A 17,959-nucleotide genomic window follows, 5' to 3' on the forward strand; every position below is an offset into this window, starting at 1 on the left:
ACAGCCCACAGTCCAGGCCTTTGCTAGAGATTTCAACTTTTTACCAATAAGCTGGGTTGAAAGAAGTGATTTTTATGGGCGATCATCCATCTAAGTCAATACTTCACAAATTGTGTTTGGCTAATACTAATCTTGGGGTTTCCCTGGTCGCTCAGTGGTAAAGAATTCACATGCTAAGGCAGGAGATTCGGGTTTGATCCCTGGGTCTGGAAGATCCCACGGAGAAGAAAACGGCAACCCACTCCAGTATTCTTCCCTGGGAAATACCATGGACAGAGGGGCCTGGCAGGGTACAGTCCATGGGGTTGCAAAAAATCAAACACAGCTTAGAGACTAGGCAACAGCAATACTAATTCTGAGAGGGTTTTTTTTTGGCTCATAAATGGCTACTTTAGGGATATAAATAAGAATCTCTTAATGAACACTGTAAATCAGCCTGAGAGGAGCATTATTTTATGGTATGTGTTTTTTTGTTTGTTTGTTTTTGTTAAGTGAATATGAATGAATGAAGACCTTGATGGGTTGGAACAAAGACTGAAAAGGAGTGTTTAGAAACAAGTCTGGAGAAGTGAATGGGGAGCATCATGGTGTTCCTTGTAGGCTACTAATAAGGAATCATGGGGATACTGAGCAGGACTGCATCACCACTTAGAAAGTTCATTCTGGCTGCTGATGGGAGAGAGAGGGCCGTATTCAGAGAGACTCAAGAGGAGATGGTTATAGGATGCATTCAAATTGGGGCTGAGAAGCAGAACGGACAGGACTTGTTTTTGGTTGAGTGGATATTGTTGGAGGAGAGGGATAGGAGAGAGGAAAAAGTTAAAGATGACTCCTGAGTTTCTTGTCTTTATTGATCTATGTGTCAAATGTTTACTGATAAATATATCGTACCAGACACCTTTCTAGACACCAAGGAGGCAGTGATGAATAAGATAAACAAGGTGCCTGTCCTCCTTGTATTCTAGTGGGTGAGACAGACAATATTCAAGTAAGTGAATATACCCATTTGATTTTATTAACTGGACTGTGCTTTTTTATCACCAGAAGGATGGATGAAGTGGGACAGGAGGTCAAGGAGACCAGGGATTAGGCGGATGGCACAATATTGCAAATATGTTTAGTAATGGACTTCTTTGGGGAGACAGCAGAGTCTAGACAAAATTGTAAATCATGCAATATAGACATTGTATATAGCTTATAAAGAAGTTTCCAGGCCTGACTGGGGGTAGGGTGGGTAATTTACAAGGTTGTGACATTCATTCATTCATATGAGAAAAACAAATAACTAATTTAGAGCTTATCATAGTTCAGAGAGGAGGAGATACAGTAAAAAGCAATATTTAAATTATAGTAGAACTTAACCACATTGGAGGGGCTTCCTAGGTGGCGCTAGTGGTAAAGAACCCACCTGCCAATGCAGGAGATGTAAGACACTCGGGTTCGATCCCTGGGTCAGGAAGATCCCCTGGAGGAAGGCATGGTGACCCACCTACTGTAGCCCATCAGGCTCCTTTGTCCAAGGAGAATTTCATGGACAGAGGAGCCTGGTGGGTTACAATCCAGGGCTCACAAAGAGTTGGGACATGACTGAGTGACTTAACACACATTTGGATTTCTTCCCCATTTCTTCTTTGTTGGATTTCCTTCCCATTTAGTCACCACAGAGCGTTCAGTAGGGTTCCCTGTGCTATACAGTAGGTTCTCATTAGCTATCCATCTTATACATAGTGATGTATATATGTCAATCCCAATCTCCCAACTCATCCCATCCCCCCTTTCCCCATTGGTATCTGTATGTTTGTTCTCTACAGAGATGCTTCTGTTTATTCCTACAGATTTAGCTTTGTCTTTTGGTGCCTACATTGATGACACTATCCCAACCCACATTATACAAAGGGTCCAGCCCTGCTCAAAGTCTCCTTATAATCACAGCCAAAGCTAAACCAGGGGACTTCCCCGGTGGTCAGTCCAGTGATGAGGAATCCACCTTCCAGTGCAGGGGACACGGGTGCAATCCCTGGTCAGGGAACTAAGATCCCATATTCTCTGGGGGCAACGAAGCCCCTGTGCTCTAACTACTGACCCCGCACTCTAGAGGCCACGCTCCACAACTAGAGAAAGCCTGCCAGTCGCAACAAAGAGCCCACTCACCACGAAGACCCAGTGCAACCAAAAAAAAAAAAAGGCTAAAGAGGGAAACTGCCAAGAGTCCTCTCAGATCTGTGCTCTGAGCTCCACAGGCTGCCACGATCTGAAGACTGTTGTCTCTTCATTCAGAAGTCTGCCCACTGGCGTCTATGCATGCTCAGTCGCTTCAGTCGTGTCCGACTCTGCGACCCCATGGGCTATAGTCCTCCAGGCTCCTCTGCCGATGGGATTCTCCAGGCAAGAATACCGGAGTGGGCTGCCATTTCCCCCTCCAAACTGGCATCTGTAGCCTGACACAGTCTGCTTTGAGGCAGATGCAGTCACACTAAATTACTCCTCTCCCCTCAGAAAGTGGAGGACAACACCCTCTCTTTGCTGCATTCTAAGCTCAGATGGTACAGGAGGGAACTGCACTCTGCTCTATAAAAAAATGTCCTAGCAATGTGGAAACGAACATTAAAACTGATGGAACGGTGTTGGAAGGGGTAACGGGGACATGGGGGAAGAACCCCTGACTACTGACTACAGCATTACCATTTGCATGGAAATACAGTGTAGTTTGGAAATCAATCAGTTGTTCAAAATGTATGTGCTCAGTAAGCAGAATCAGCACTGCAGAGAAAACAGAAAGGGCTTCACGGTTCTCATGCTCTAGAATCTCAGTCTTAAAGATCTCATTTCTTTCCCACTGATTCATGATTTAAGTCATGTTAAAGATAAAACACAGGGACTTCCCTGCTTGTCCAGTGGTTAAGACTTTTCCTTCCAATGCAGGGAGTGTGGGTTTGATCTCTGGCCGGGGAGCTTAAGATCACGCATGCCTTGGGGCCAAAAAACATAAGACATAAAACAGAAGCAATATTGCATCAAATTCAATAAAGACTTTAAAAATTGTCCATATAAAAAATCTTAATAAATAAAATGTATAAATATAAGAGAAACTGGAGGTATATTGAAGTAAAATGCATTCTCCACTTATCCAAAAAACAGTTTCCTTATTTTATGATGAAGAACAAACCAGTTAAAATGACAGTAACAATCCTTCAAGATATTAAGTTGGTGCAAAAGTAATTGCAGCTTTTGCACTGTTGAAATTTGCCATTTAATATTGGAATACATTCTTAAATAAATGTGGTTATGTTATACATCATTTTAATGCACACTTCTCACTATGTTTTTTTGCTAATGATTTATTACTTGCTGTTTATTTATGTTTATTTTAGACTAGGGAAATGATGTTAGACTAAAAGCAAATTCAAGCGATTTTCTTATTCAAGTTCAAAACGGGTTGTAAAGCAGTGGAGACAACTGGCAACATCAGCAATGCATTTGACCAAGGAACTGCTAATGAGCGTGCAGTGCAGTGGGGGTTCAAGAAGTTTTGTAAAGGAGATGAGAACCTTGAAGATGAGGTGCAAAGTGGCCGTCCATTGGAAGGAGACAACAACCAATTAAGAGAAATCATCGAAGCTGGTCTCCTTGCAACTGCACGAGAAATTGCTGAAGAGCGCAACATTGACCATCCTATGGTCATTTGGCATTTGAAGCAAATTGGAAAGGTGAAAAAGCCTGATAAGTGGGTGCTGCATGAGCTGACCGCAAATAAAAAAGGTCATCAGTTTGAAGTGTCATCTTCTCTTATTCTACTCAACAGCAATGAACCATTTCTCAATCAGATTGTGATGTGTGATGAAAAGTGGATTTTATATGACAACTGGCAATGACCAGCTCAGTGGGTGGACCGAGAAGAAGCTCAAAGCACTTCCCAAAGCCAAACTTGCACCAAAAATGGATGGTCACTGTTTGATGGTCTGCTCCCAGTCTGATCCCCTACAGCTTTCTGATCCTCAATGAAACATTACATCTGAGAAGTGTGCTCAGCAAATCGATGAGATGCAGTGAAAATGGCAACACCTGCAGCCAGCATTGGTCAGCAGAATGGGCCCAATTCTTCTCCACAACAACGCCAACCACACGTCATACAACCAGCGCTTCAAAAGTTGAGAAATTGGGCTACGAAGTTTTGCCCCATCCACCATATTCACCTAATCTCTCGCTGACTACCTAAGAAAAGGTAGCATCTTGAAAAGTATCTTGACAATTTTTTTGCAGGGGAAATGCTTCCACAACCAGCAGGAGGCAGAAAATGCTTTCCAAGAGTTTGTCTAATCCCAAAGTACAGATTTTTACCCTACATGAATAAGCCAACTTATTTCTCATTGGCAAAAGTGTGTTGATTGTAATGGTTCCTACTTTGATTAATTCAGATGTGGTTGAGCCTAGTTATAATGAGTTAAAATTCACGGTCTGAAACCGCAATTAAATTTGCACCAACCTAATACATCCATGAAATTAGTCCAAGAGAGAAAGGAAAATTTATACAACTGTCCTTGTAAAACTCTCCAGTTTAGCCATTTCAAATTGTAAGTTTCTATCATCATTTTAATGCAAAATACCAAAGATGTGAAAAATTTTCACCATTTTTAAATGGAAAGATGCATAAATATATCATACTCCATTCAATTACAACACAAATTTCCTATGACAACAATACAATGGCGAGAAGAATTTCATATCCCCTAACATAAAAGAAAACCATTTAAAGTAATGTACTAGGCTAAATTTAGCTCTCCTTTTCAATGAATTTAAATGGATACAACAATTAATAATCTCTTGACAATTCCCTATGGCAAGCTAGAGTCTTCAAGACTCTAGTTGTCAAGACTTCAAATCATCTGTTGATAAGAACTCATAGGCACATGAAGATTTTATGTGTTGGAGGGGTCTTCTAAGAGCTAAAAGCCAAGGATGGAACAAGTGAGGCAACATGGAGTAATAGCCATATACTACACTTTCTTCCTCTTCAGTATGACTGTAGTTTCTTTGAAATAACAGGGCGTTACTAATAAGCTATATATATCTTTAGAAAGCTAAATTGACAAAAGCAAAAACAAAAGAGGGAGAAAAATTCAATAGTTTGTGAACCTAGAAGCTGAGATTTCTTCCGGTATTTGGAATTGCTGTCCATTAAATAGTTACGGAAAACCGTATCCTTGGACTGGTGTCTCCAACTGCACTTCCCAACTTAGATGACCTAAAACAACAACATCAGCATATCCAAACACAGATGTCTCTGCCTCATCACATAGTCTGCATCCACTCCTCGGTGCTCATCTCTGGAATTAACACCAACTGCCTAGCTGCCTTATCCAAATATTTCCATATCCAACATGGATGCTTGCAGGCATTTCTGAGTTGCTAGCCGTGTCTGACTCTGTGTGACCCTATGGACTGTAGCCCACCAGCCTCCTCTGTCCATGGGGATTCTCCAGGCAAGAATACTGGAGTGAGTTGCCATGTCCTCCTCCAGGGGATCTTCCCAACCCAGGGATCAAACCTGGGTCTCCTGCATTGCAGGCAGATTCTTTACCATTTGAGCCACAAGGGAAGCCTGGATATGTGTATCTGTATAGCTAATTCACTTTTCTCTACAGTAGAAACCAATGCAACATTGTAAAGCAACTATACTCCAATAAAAATGAAAAAAAAAAGAAGTCTCATGTAAAAGTTTACATTGATTAGCACTTTATTTACTTCTAAATTAAACCGGGTTTTCAAAGGTTATAAATGTTATGCAAGAAAATTTAGGTACCTCATTCTCTGTTTTCCAGAATTAGGGACATTTTAGGGTTTTTTATGAGTAATTTCTATCATTTCAGACATTCCTGGGATTTTAAAATAATCGACCATGTCTTAGGGGATATTTTCACAGATGTTTCTGTTGACCTTTTCATTTAACAGAGGACAATAGAGAGCTATGTGGATAAACGCATGGGTACCACATATGGCCCTCCGGCAGGAAAGAAGATGACTGTCTTCATTGATGATGTGAATATGCCAATAATCAATGAGTGGGGAGATCAGGTATTTCAATCCTGTTGGGCACTCTATTTGTCTAGTTCATCACTGATTTATTTTTTGATGAGTAAATGTTTTTCTATTTTTTTCAACTTGCAATTCCTGAATTACAATAAAGTCCATTATTTAGGTCCTGGGATATAAAGGAATGACCTTTTAATTCTGAAAGTTTTTCTTTCTTAGGTTACTAATGAGATAGTACGACAGCTGTTGGAACAGAATGGATTTTATAATCTAGAGAAGCCTGGGGAGTTTACCAGCATTGTGGACATCCAGTTTTTAGCAGCTATGATCCATCCTGGGGGTGGACGCAATGATATACCGCAGCGACTCAAGAGGCAGTTCTCGATATTTAACTGCACGCTACCCTCTGATGCTTCTGTGGACAAGATCTTTGGTAAAATGAATGTCAGTGGGGCATGGAAGGGGAGAATCCCTGCTTGGATTCCAATGAGAAAATATTCACCCAGAGGTCCACATAGTAGGGAGCACTGGATGGTTCCTTAGTCTGCTGGCTTTATCACTTTCAAGAGTGTATTTTATTTGTAAAAGCATTTTTATCTATGTACTGAGTTGGGTGTCAAGGTAGATCTTTTCTACCTATGTATTTCTTTTTTAAAAATATAATTTTATTTATTTATTTTTGACTGTGCTGGTTCTTTGTTGCTTCTCAGGCTCTTCTCTAGTGGAGGAGGGCATGGGCTACTCTTGTTGCAGTGTGTAGGCTTCTCATTGTGGTGACTTCTCTTGTTGCAGAGCATGGGCTCTAGGGTGAGTGGGCTTCAGTAGTTGTGGTTCCTGAGCTCTGGAGCACAGATTCAATAGTTGTGACACATGGGCTTAGTTGCTCCAGGGCATGTGAGATCTCCCTGGACCAGCCCATGTCTTCTGCATTGGCAGGAGGATACTTTACCACTGAGCCACCAGGGAAGCCCCTGCCTATGTATTTCTTTAAGATATTGTTGCTAGCTTCTTAAGCCAGGAGGTTAAATATTAAGTGGTCTTAGACATGATGAGATGCCTTCCTCATAGATACACGTATTTCAGGTCTGGATTGATGCAATTCCACACCAGCAGTTTATGTAGCTGATACCTAACCAACCCATATAATGATTTTAGCCTAAGAAATATCAATAATATCTCTCAGGATGGGGATTAGCCAGAGTCTGATCCTCAGAGTAATTTGTAGGGTTGTAATAAATTATTGATTGATTACATGTGTAGTATTTCAGAAATCACCCAAGAAACACTAGCACGATCGATAACCATATTTATTTAATTGAGCAATGAAAATGAGTTTAGAAACTGATTATGGAATAACACTTTTCAGAGAAAGAGTATAAAGTTATGCATGCATTCATGTTAGGTATTAATTTACCATTGCTGAAATTGAGAGTGAGGAAAAACTAATTAGGATTACCCTAATTAACTTCTGGCAGACTAGAAGGTCTTTTTAGCGCCCTAGGGGGGTGGAGTTGGCAATATCTGCCTTCAATCACAGCAGAGGGCAGAGGTTTGAAACCAGTGACACCAGACTTATCTAAACTTGGGAGAAGCAAAATGGACCAGAATGAATGACTATTATCACTTTTAATTATCCTTTTTGGCCTGGAAAATTTTGCCTGTAATGTAAATTAAAATATTTTATAATGCATGGAATGGCAACAAAAGAATGGAGTAATCTTAGAAGATTCGTGAAACCTTTCTTTTTCTTATCTGTCCAAGGCAACTTTATATATTCATCATTGTTACCCACTTAATAATACTGAATTAGTTCAGCTAGAGTTTTCAGCAGCATTTCTTAATCAGCATTTCAGTATTTGAATGCTAACTCACTTGAATCTATACCTACTTTTTAGGTTTAAAAACCTCCCCAAAATTAATTAATTGAAATTTCTTTAATATGTGGTTAACTATTAAAATGTGTCATTGTATTTATATTCTACATTACATTTTTCATTTTAATTTAGTTGATTTGAACTGTCAGTCAAAATGTTACAACTTTTTTTTCCTCTTTCAGGAGTTATTGGGGTAGGATATTACTGTACCCAGAGGGGTTTCTCAGAAGAAGTGAGAGACTGGGTGATGAAGTTGGTGCCCCTGACACGCCGACTATGGCAAATGACTAAGATTAAAATGCTCCCAACCCCTGCAAAATTCCATTACGTTTTTAACCTTCGAGATCTTTCTAGGATCTGGCAGGGAATGCTGAACGCTACTCCAGAGGTTATCAAGGAACCAGACGTAAGTGATGCGTAAGAGAGTAAAATGAGTAACTTTGTTATTTATTATAAATTCTAAATATTCTTAGTAATGTAAAATTTTTATGGGCGTGAAAATATTTTGGGATGTTTTAGCATGGATATTTTTTTCTTTTGTGGATTTTCAAAAGAGAAATTATGCCAAATTTTTTTCTTTGAAAATTCCAATTAAATTTGGTTTCTGTTGAAGGAGACAGCGTATACTATTATTTTCTAATGAGTAGAATAAAAGGTAAAACTGATTTTATTTTTCTCATAATTTTCTTATACTAAATAATGGCAGAAACTCCTGTTGATTTTATTATGTCTGTCTTCATATTATAAACTTCACATTATAAACCTGACATTTAACTTTAAAAAGTTAACTATCTTTTAAAAATTAAAAAAATTATTAATGGAGGATAATTGCTTTACAATGTTGTGCTGGTTTCTGCAATGTGAATTCTGTTAATTCACAACAACGTGAATCAACGATAAATATACATAAATCCCCTCCCTCTTGAGCCCTCAACCCACCCTCTGGGTCATCACATAGCACCAGGCTGGGCTCCTTGTGTTATATAGCAGCTTCCCATTAGCCATCTGTTTTACACATAGAGTGTATATTTCAGTGTTACTCTCCTAATTTGTCTCACCTTCTCCTTCCCCTGCTGTGTCCACAAGTCCATTCTCTACGTTTGCGATTCTATTCCTGGCCTGCAAATAGGTTCATCAGTACCATTTTTCTAGATTCCATATATATATAGTGGTACAAGTATACAATGAAATATTACTCAGCCATAAAAAGGAACAAACTTGAATCAGTTGAACTGACTGAATGAATCTGAGTTAGTTGAACCTAGAGCCTGTTATCCAGTGTGAAATAAGAGAAAAACAAGTATCATATATTAATGCATATATATGGAATCTAGTAGTTATCTTTATAAATAAACTTTCAAAATTGAGGGATGAAACCATTTTTTTTTTGTCAGTCATCCATGATCTTTCTTTTCCATACAACTTGATGCACTAAAAGAATTACAAATATTGGTAAAACTGAAAAGAGGCAGAAGAGTAGAAATTCCATTTTATTGAAAAATGAGAATTTGTACAGACACTCAAATATAACATTTCCTAGCACTATAAGAATTCTCTTTGAACTAAAAGGAAATTCTAGTAGCAAAAATCAGTATGTATGTAATATGTAAAATTGTACGTAGTACATAAAAATGCAGTACTTTTTTTTTTTGCTGAAGGGCCTATATGCTCAGGCTAAGACAACACAAGCTTCTTTTTCAAACTTTGATGGTAGTGAGGTGGAAGTTAAGCAAATAGGTTTTAGGGACTTCTCCACATAAACGCAGAGAGACAGTTGAAATGTCAGTCAAACTGTCATAAGCACATCAGGTGTGGATGATAAGAAAAACCCAGCTTTACCCCAAAGTAGGTAACCACACTGGCTGACTCCAAGACAAGACATTTTGGGGAAAACTCCCTCTCCTTGTTACAGAGAATTGGGAGTCATTTTAGCAGTAGTGAACATGTAATTTAATTTTTTCCCTCAAAGTTATTGACAAATTAATGGCATCGTGGAATGTGCTATGCTGTGCTCAGTCAAGTCTGACTCTTTGAGACCTCACGCACTGTAGCCCGCCAGGCTCCTCTGTCCTTGGGATTTCCCAGGCAAAAATACTGGAGCAGATTGCCATTTCCTCCTCCAGGGGATCTTCCCAATTCAGAGATCGAACCCATGTCTCTTTCATCTCCTGCGTTGGTAGGCAAGTTCTTTACCACTGTACCACCAATATTACTTTTTGAGTACCTGTTTTTTTGGTGCTGATTTTAAATCAGCATTAACAGTTCCAGCAATTGGTTTGTCATGAACTTTTGTCTTAACTATGTCATTAAATATATTTCACTAAGCTTTTATTTTCTGGGAACCAAAGAACATTTGATCATTAGTAATATAATGGCTTCCCTGGGGGCTCAGACGGTTAAGAGTCTGCCTGCCTGGGTTTGATCCCTGGGTTGGGAAGATCCTCTGGCAAAGCGAATGGCAACCCACTCCAGTATTCTTGCCTGGAGAATCCCATGGACAGAAGAGCCTGGCAGGCTACAGTCCATGGAGTTGCAAAGAGTTGGACACAACTGAGCGACTAACACTTTCACAATATAATAACTTAAAAACCTTCTATCTTGCAAAATGTTACCAAGTAAAGAAATTTGCACCAGTCTTTCATATCAAATAAGATGCTTAGACAAACTTTTGTTAGCCTTGCTATTGGAACAGCTATATTGAACAATTAAATCTCTCAACTTCCAGTTAACTTTGGGCCCTGGATTATCTAGATGAGGCGACTGCTTTGTGCAGATAACCCAGATTTTTGTTGTAAATTTCCTCCACAATGTGTTAAGTAAATGTTTCTTTGTAATTATCTCAGTTGCATACACGAGAGTTGTTTATACACAACTTTTTGTATTATGCTCTGGCCATAATGTAGGTGTCTTATCCAGATAGACTAATTGATCACAAACATAAGACTTTTATGTAGAGTATTAGTTTGTTGGTCATTCAGAGTGAATTAATATTTTATCTAGGAATGGTTTTGTTTTAATTTAAGGGCTGAAAATGAATAGACACTACTTTTTATTTACTATCTGGAGAAGGAAATGGCAACCCACTCCAGTATTCTTGCTTGGGAAAGTCCATGGACAGAGGAGCCTGGTGGGCTATAGTCCATGGAGTCACAGTCAGACATGACTGAGCGACTGAATGCTGATGAGATCAATTTGAAATGAAGCTAAGTATATTTTAACTTTTTATTTTATTTTACCTATTTTTTAATAGGACAGTAACATTCATGGACAATTTTGTATCCTAAGACTATGCATCCCTGTACAAATGCCAGTAATGTCCCCCACATCATTTTGGCAACCAAAAATGTCCTTTTTTGGTGATCACATACCAAATGAAAACCATTAGTCCAGGGTTTTTTCTAAGGTGCTCCCAAACCTGTTGCTCACATTAAAAGGAAATCAGTAATGTTAGCCTTAACTTTTTAAAATATCACATCCTAAATCAGGAAGGACGGTCCTCTATAATACCGTCCACTTGAATTCCCAACTCTGACATAACAGGAATTAATAACACATTTAAATGATGCTTTTGACAGGAACTGTTAAGGCTGTGGAAGCATGAGTGTAAACGTGTTATTGCTGATCGTTTCACGGCATCTGATGATGTGACCTGGTTTGATATGACTTTAGTCAGCTTGGTGGAGGAGGAGTTTGGTGAAGAGAAAAAACTCTTGGTGGATTGCGGAATTGACACTTACTTTGTGGATTTCTTGAGGGATGCACCTGAAGCTACAGGTAAACTATTGAAGCAGAATTTGAAATCCTCCAAAGGGATATCCTTTGCCAAGTGGCGACTTGATGCGAAAGGACGGCTTGTTGGAAAAGACCCTGATGTTGGGAAAGATCCAAGGCAATAGGAGAAGGGGGCGGCAGAGGGTGAGACGGTTCAGTCACATCACTGACTCAATGGACATGAATTTGAGCAAACTCAGGGAGATAGTGGAGGACAGAGGAGCCTGGCGGGCTGCTGTGCATGGGTCACAAAGAGTCTAACACAACTTGGTGACTGAACAACAGCAAAGGGGATATCTAATGACAGAGGTTTAGTTCGGGGATGTGGAATTTCTGTCTACTAAACTTTGCTGAAACAAGCCTGAGGCATAGTAGGTGCTCAATAAATATAGAATGCATGTTGTTGTAAATTTCCTCCACAATGTGTTAAGTAAATGTATCTTTGTAATTTTTGATTAAGATAAACCATTTTGTACATGTCAGCCTTGGGTATAAAGGTAGAGTTGGGAGGCAGAAGACAGTGCACAAGACTTACAGCTGTCATATAGAGGTAGATTTGAGAAATGGGTCTCCCATACCTTAGCTGGGCAAGCCTCTGAACTTTCTTGAATCTCCTGCCTCTACTTTTAGAAAAATAGAAATATTAAATTATGCATCATGGGTCCTGTGGGTATAAATGAGATGGTGTCTGTAGATGGCTTGGGCAGCCTGTGTCTTGTACTCATTGCGAGAGGAAATATAGCAAAACTATGATTATTACTTGAATATTCCCAGCTGTTGAAAATAAAAAGGAAAACCTCACATTCCCTGAGAGGGCCATTGAATATAATTAGAGGTGGGTGATGGGGAGGCAAGATTTTGTGGTTATGGTTCTGTGAAAAACTGAGGTATACTGTATTATTTTTTTATGAAAAGAAGTGGTGCTCCAATTAATTTTTTTCCTCAGAAATAACTGAGCTTAAGTAGAATATTATTCTTTCATTTAGAAACCTCTTCTAATACTGAGGATGAATATTAAGTTAGTTTGCATATTCAAAAAGGCATGTTTAAGCCCATGATATTTATACCTTTTAAATGATTGAAAATGACTAGGCAGCCCCTTACTAGATTTGATAAGGACGTATGTGGTCTGTCAAGTTTCTGAGTAACAGTCAGAAAGGATGTTTATTGCTGGCTTATGTAGTTGGACAGATCTTTCCAGAGAAAGAAGCTGATGCAGTTTATTTTAAATCAGGTCACACACATCCCAAAGTCATGTAAAGGTAGGAGCATTACGAGGTGGTTAGAATGTATATGTTTTGTTTTCTCTAATTCAGAAGGATAAGTGATTGTGTGTTGGAGGAGCAGAGTGCAACTCCAGCATTTCGGGGTGGAGGTTGGGTGTTTGGGTGGGGGTGGGTGAAGGAGTCTAGAGGCAAATACAGAACCTTTTGTGACTTCAGCACACTTTGTTTCTAAAAGCTTGAATGGAACATTTATGAAATAACGAAGTGACTATTGAAATTCAATTAGAGAGAGCTTTGCAAATAGGCCAACCTTATTATGCTAAATCAATTTTCTTGCTTTGTCATAAAAAGGTTAATATAGTTTATATTAGGACAGGGTCAATTGCAAGTAATTATGTACCCTAAGATTTGGAAGACTCACTCTTCTAATATACTCAGTGAATTTTTAAGTTGTTATTAGTATATTCAACTAATGTTAACTGATAGTGAATTTATATATGCCAAATTTAGCTCTTTCTTTGGCATTATGCTTTATAATCATAGTTGGAAAAGTATTAAACTGATACATGTCTCTAACTTTTAAAATAGTCGATTTTAATAATTTTCCCAGTGAAATAATTCAGCGTTTAGGAAATAACTGTTTTTCTGTTTTCTCTTAAAATTCACTTCTATTAACTTAAAATTTCTGAATCATAAAAATTTCCTAAGCAGATGCAGTGGCCTTTTTCTTTTTATTCTTATTTAAAACTCATTTAATTCTCTGTCTCTTTTGAGGATTTTGACATTAAATCCTTACTTTTTTGATCTTTATTTTGACCATTAAGTGAGTATCTCTGGGAAGATCTTTGAAATGCCAAAGGTCTATTATGAATATAAATGAAATTCAGTGTATGTGATATTATTTGAAATTGACTCTTTGTAGGCAAGAAAGAATTAAGAATGTATATGATCACAAAAATTCTAATGCTTTGACTATTGTTTGCTTTCTTTTCTAAAAATAGATACTCTGGCCTTTAGGTAAAAATCAGTATTATTCAGTGCTAAATTGTAATGCTATGAGTGTATAAAGGTAGGTTGAGGAAGTGGGAAAGTCCAGTGATATGGAGAAACTTAGTTGATTTTTCTTTCCTAACCCCAGGTGAAACATCTGAGGAGGCTGATGCTGAAATGCCCAAAATTTATGAGCCCGTTGAATCTTTCGATCACCTGAAGGAGCGTTTGAATATGTTCCTGCAGCTCTATAATGAGAGCATCCGTGGTGCGGGCATGGACTTGGTGTTCTTTGCAGATGCCATGGTCCACTTAGTCAAGGTCAGTGGCCACGCCCAGTAGCACCTCCCCAAAGTGACAGACACTTGCCTTTACACCAGACTTTTTCCCCTCCTCTTTAATTTTCCTCTTCTAGGAGAAAGTTCAGTTTAAAAATAAACCCAATGCTCTCTTCCAATTTAATTTCTGAACTGAATGCAACATGTCACACCTATAGGTTTAAAATCAGAGCGTGTGTACTTCAAATGTGTGATATGATAATTTTATTCAGTGTTGCTATACTGCTTCCAGCTCAATGTTTTCACTCCATAGAATGAATGCGGTTGACATCTGAGTCAGAAGCACAGGCACAAAGCCTGCTTCTATCTTGCATCCTGCTAAGGAGAACTATAAAAAGTAGGGCATTCATTTTGAGGACATTATACTAAGTGAAATAAGCCAATCACAAAACCACAAATACTGTTTGAGTCTAGTTCTACAGTACCTAGAGCAGAAAATTGAGAGACAGAAAGAATGGTGGTTGGTAGTGGCCAAGGGAAGGAGAATGAGTTGTGTTTAACGGTACAGAGTTTCATTTTTGCAAGATGAAGAGTTTTGGAGATGGATGGTAGTGATTGTACAACAATAAGAATGTACTTAATGGGATTGGACTATACCGTTAAAAATGATTTGGATGGGAAACTTTATGTTGCATGTATTTTACCACAATTGGAAATAATAATTAACAATAGTGCATAAATAATTGATTTTGAACTGGAATGAAAATTCTGTTAAAATGACATCCACCAGGAAAATACAGTTTCCTCTCTACTCTATCATATGAGTCATTTAGGTTTCCAATCACTATAACGATAGATATGATGGATTCTCAAAGGTTAGAAATAAAAAATATTTACTTGACCTAATTTATTGATGGTGGGAAATAATGCCGTTAAAAGCCTGTTGTTGATACTCTCACTTTGTTGATGTCAATTATTTTTTCAGACTACATCCTTTTCATTAGAAAGAAGCCAGTTTGGGGCTGTCTTCCGTTTCTTAGGCTTATCCATGAGGAATGACCTCAGAATTACAAATTGTCACCTCTAATAATTATAAAATCTTAGAACTGGAGAGGATTTCAGAGGTTATCTGGTCAGTTCTCCCTCTGAAAAATTAAGGAGTGTGAGGAAGGCATTTCTATAAGGCTGAGCTAAGTTAGGGAGAAGGAGAACGACAGTGAGTAAGTCCTGGGTTTGGATGTCCCCAGTATGAGGACACTTAGCTTGGAAACTTTGAATTCTCAGAATCTGAGACCTCTCTATTGAATTATGAGTGCAAGTGTTCTTCCAAAACCAAATATAAATAACATTTTGAAATAGTTCCTAATTTATTGTTGAGTTAAATGTTTCAGGAAGAATAGAGATACTCTCATATTTAGTTATTGAAAGGAAGAAGCCAAAGAATAACATTTTCTAAATAAATAATATCAGAGGCAACTTCCTGACTAGATATCTATTGGAGACAAAATCTGATTGGCTTTGGGGTTCCATAACAGCTACAAATGGGATTATTTATGTTACTCTTTGGCTTGAGGAAGTTCTCTAGAACTTTCCTTTTTCTGAGTTTTACAGCATAAGTGTGTGTTAGTCGCTTAGTCATGTTCAACACTTTGCGACTTCATAGACTGTAACCCACCAAGCTCCTCTGTCCATGGGATTCTCTAGGCAAGAGTACTGGAGTTGCTCTTTCCTTCTCCAGGGGATCTTCCCGACCCAGGAACTGAACCCAGGTCTCCCGCTTTGCGGGCAGATTGCTTACTGTCTGAGCCACCAGGGAAGCCCGCAGATGATGCATTTCTTCACTTTGGGCATCGCATTCAAGGCATGTGTGCTGCAGCCCCGGTCCTTGACTGTGCTTTCCCCTCACGCTCAGCCTCTAGCATGCCTCCTCTGGGATTAGCCAAAAAATCTGTGATTGGAGATTTTGAGCTAAAATGCCTTATTTCTCACTGTTTTCTAGGCCAACTCTCTCATCTACACTCTCGTTTTCTGTGTACCGTTACATCCAAACTCTGTCATGTGAGTGTGAGCCTTGAAATATGTAACCTAGCTATAAAGCATGATAGAAGCCAAGAGACAGGATTGAAGATGAAAACTGCAGCAAAACAGGATGTGGTCTGAAACCAAGTGTGTTTCTTAGTTCCTTTCTTTATTAAAATGATGATTTTCATTTGAAACCAAGAATATTTCTGCAAAATGTCTTTTGCCTTTTTGATTAAAGTTCAGATTGTGGTGTGTATGGTTTGTCATATTCCTTGTGGGTGGTGTTCGATTTAGGGTGTAATTCAGAGAAATCAATTGCTCGTGATTAAACACATCTTGATTCCAGAGCATCTTATCAGTGCTACATTCCCAGCAGGTGTTTTGTTGTGTAGAATTCATCTGCTTGTATTTGACTTTTCTACCAGACGGTAAGCTCTATGAGGGCGGATACCCAATTTATTCCCTTCAGTATTCACAGGATGGAGTACTGCTGAGACAGGCACCTTTATGGTGCTTGATAAATAGGTCGAGAATTGAACCAAGTCCCCAGTATGGCCCTAAATACCCTATCTTCCAGTATTTCCATAGCTGGTATTGAAGTTCCCACCCTTATGATGAGGACTCCTCAGGCATTTTGCTGATTCTGAGACTTTGTGTATCCCATTCCCTCTTAAAATGTAGCCCAACTCCTGCCCAGTGTGTCACCTTCTTTGCGTGATAAACTTCCAGTTATTGTTCAGGATCTAGAGAAAATTCCCGGCTCCGCATCTAAGATGCCTTCTCAAGCAGTGTTTTTTCCTGTGCACTTCTTCCCCCAGTTGCTATCATTCTTGCCCACCCCAGCATTCACCACAGTGCTTTATTGCATGTTTCTATTAATAGGCTTCTCTCCTCTGCTGGAGTATCAGCACCTGCAAGGCAGGATGGGCATTAATAAGTTTTAAAATATTTGCTACAGAAATTAAAAAATGAATATCTCTATCTCACAGTCTGAGATAGTAAGACAAGATAGCCCCATTTGAAGTTCTCACTTCACTGTGTTTTCTCTTATAATTTGTTTTTAACTAGATTTTGAGATTACTTTTAAAGTATTCTGTTTGTTTGTTCATGTATATGTTCACTTGTCAAATGTGTTTTAAGGGTTTCTCATATGCTAGAAGGGGCTCCCCAGGTGGCATGCAGTGATGAAAAATCCGCCTGCCAATGCAGGAGATGTAGGAGGCAGGCGTTCGATCCCTGGATTGGGAAGATCCCCTGGAGTAAGAAATGAAAACCAACTCCGATATTCTTGCCTGGAAAATTCCATGGACAGAGGGGCCTGGTGGGCTACAGTCCACGGGGTTGCAAAGAGTTGGACACGACTAAGCCACTGAGCAAGTAGGCACGTAGTGCTAGAAGATGGGCATGGAAATTTTTAGTTTCAGACCTAAGCCCAGTTGCAGGAAAAGTTATTGGGATGAAAGTTTCCAATACCTACTTAATAATAATTATTTAAACCCTTAATATATTCACCAGCATCAACTAAAGGAAATGGTTATTGAAAAAGTCATGTATTTTGGAAAAGTTAACCAAGAAAAGACATGGAAAATTCTGGGTGGCTGCAGTAACTTCTTACCTGCTTTATCTATGCCACTTGAAGTAACAACAGGGAAAGAATGTGAACAGACACTGGGAAAATGCCAAGAATTCTTACCTGTACTGCTCCTCCCCTGCCTGTAACAACTTAGAAGGGAATCACATGGAGAAGATGAGTAGGAGGCTGGAAGAG

At 38.9% G+C, this 17,959-nt stretch overlaps 1 protein-coding gene across 1 annotated transcript in view; it reads left to right on the forward strand.

Annotated features, from left to right (window-relative positions):
• Positions 1 to 17,959, forward strand: part of DNAH5 (dynein axonemal heavy chain 5) — a 310,603-nt gene that overhangs the window by 188,659 nt on the left and 103,985 nt on the right. The window contains exons 48-52 of the mRNA XM_081520843.1: positions 5,950 to 6,072; positions 6,250 to 6,463; positions 8,087 to 8,310; positions 11,480 to 11,678; positions 14,040 to 14,212. Coding sequence (XP_081376969.1) covers positions 5,950 to 6,072; positions 6,250 to 6,463; positions 8,087 to 8,310; positions 11,480 to 11,678; positions 14,040 to 14,212 — 933 coding nt within the window. The remainder of the gene's footprint in view (positions 1 to 5,949; positions 6,073 to 6,249; positions 6,464 to 8,086; positions 8,311 to 11,479; positions 11,679 to 14,039; positions 14,213 to 17,959) is intronic.

The sequence above is a fragment of the Giraffa tippelskirchi genome, chromosome 8, assembly GCF_054371585.1.
Source record: "Giraffa tippelskirchi isolate mGirTip1 chromosome 8, T2T-mGirTip1v1.2.pri, whole genome shotgun sequence".
Taxonomy (NCBI): Eukaryota; Metazoa; Chordata; class Mammalia; order Artiodactyla; family Giraffidae; genus Giraffa; species Giraffa tippelskirchi.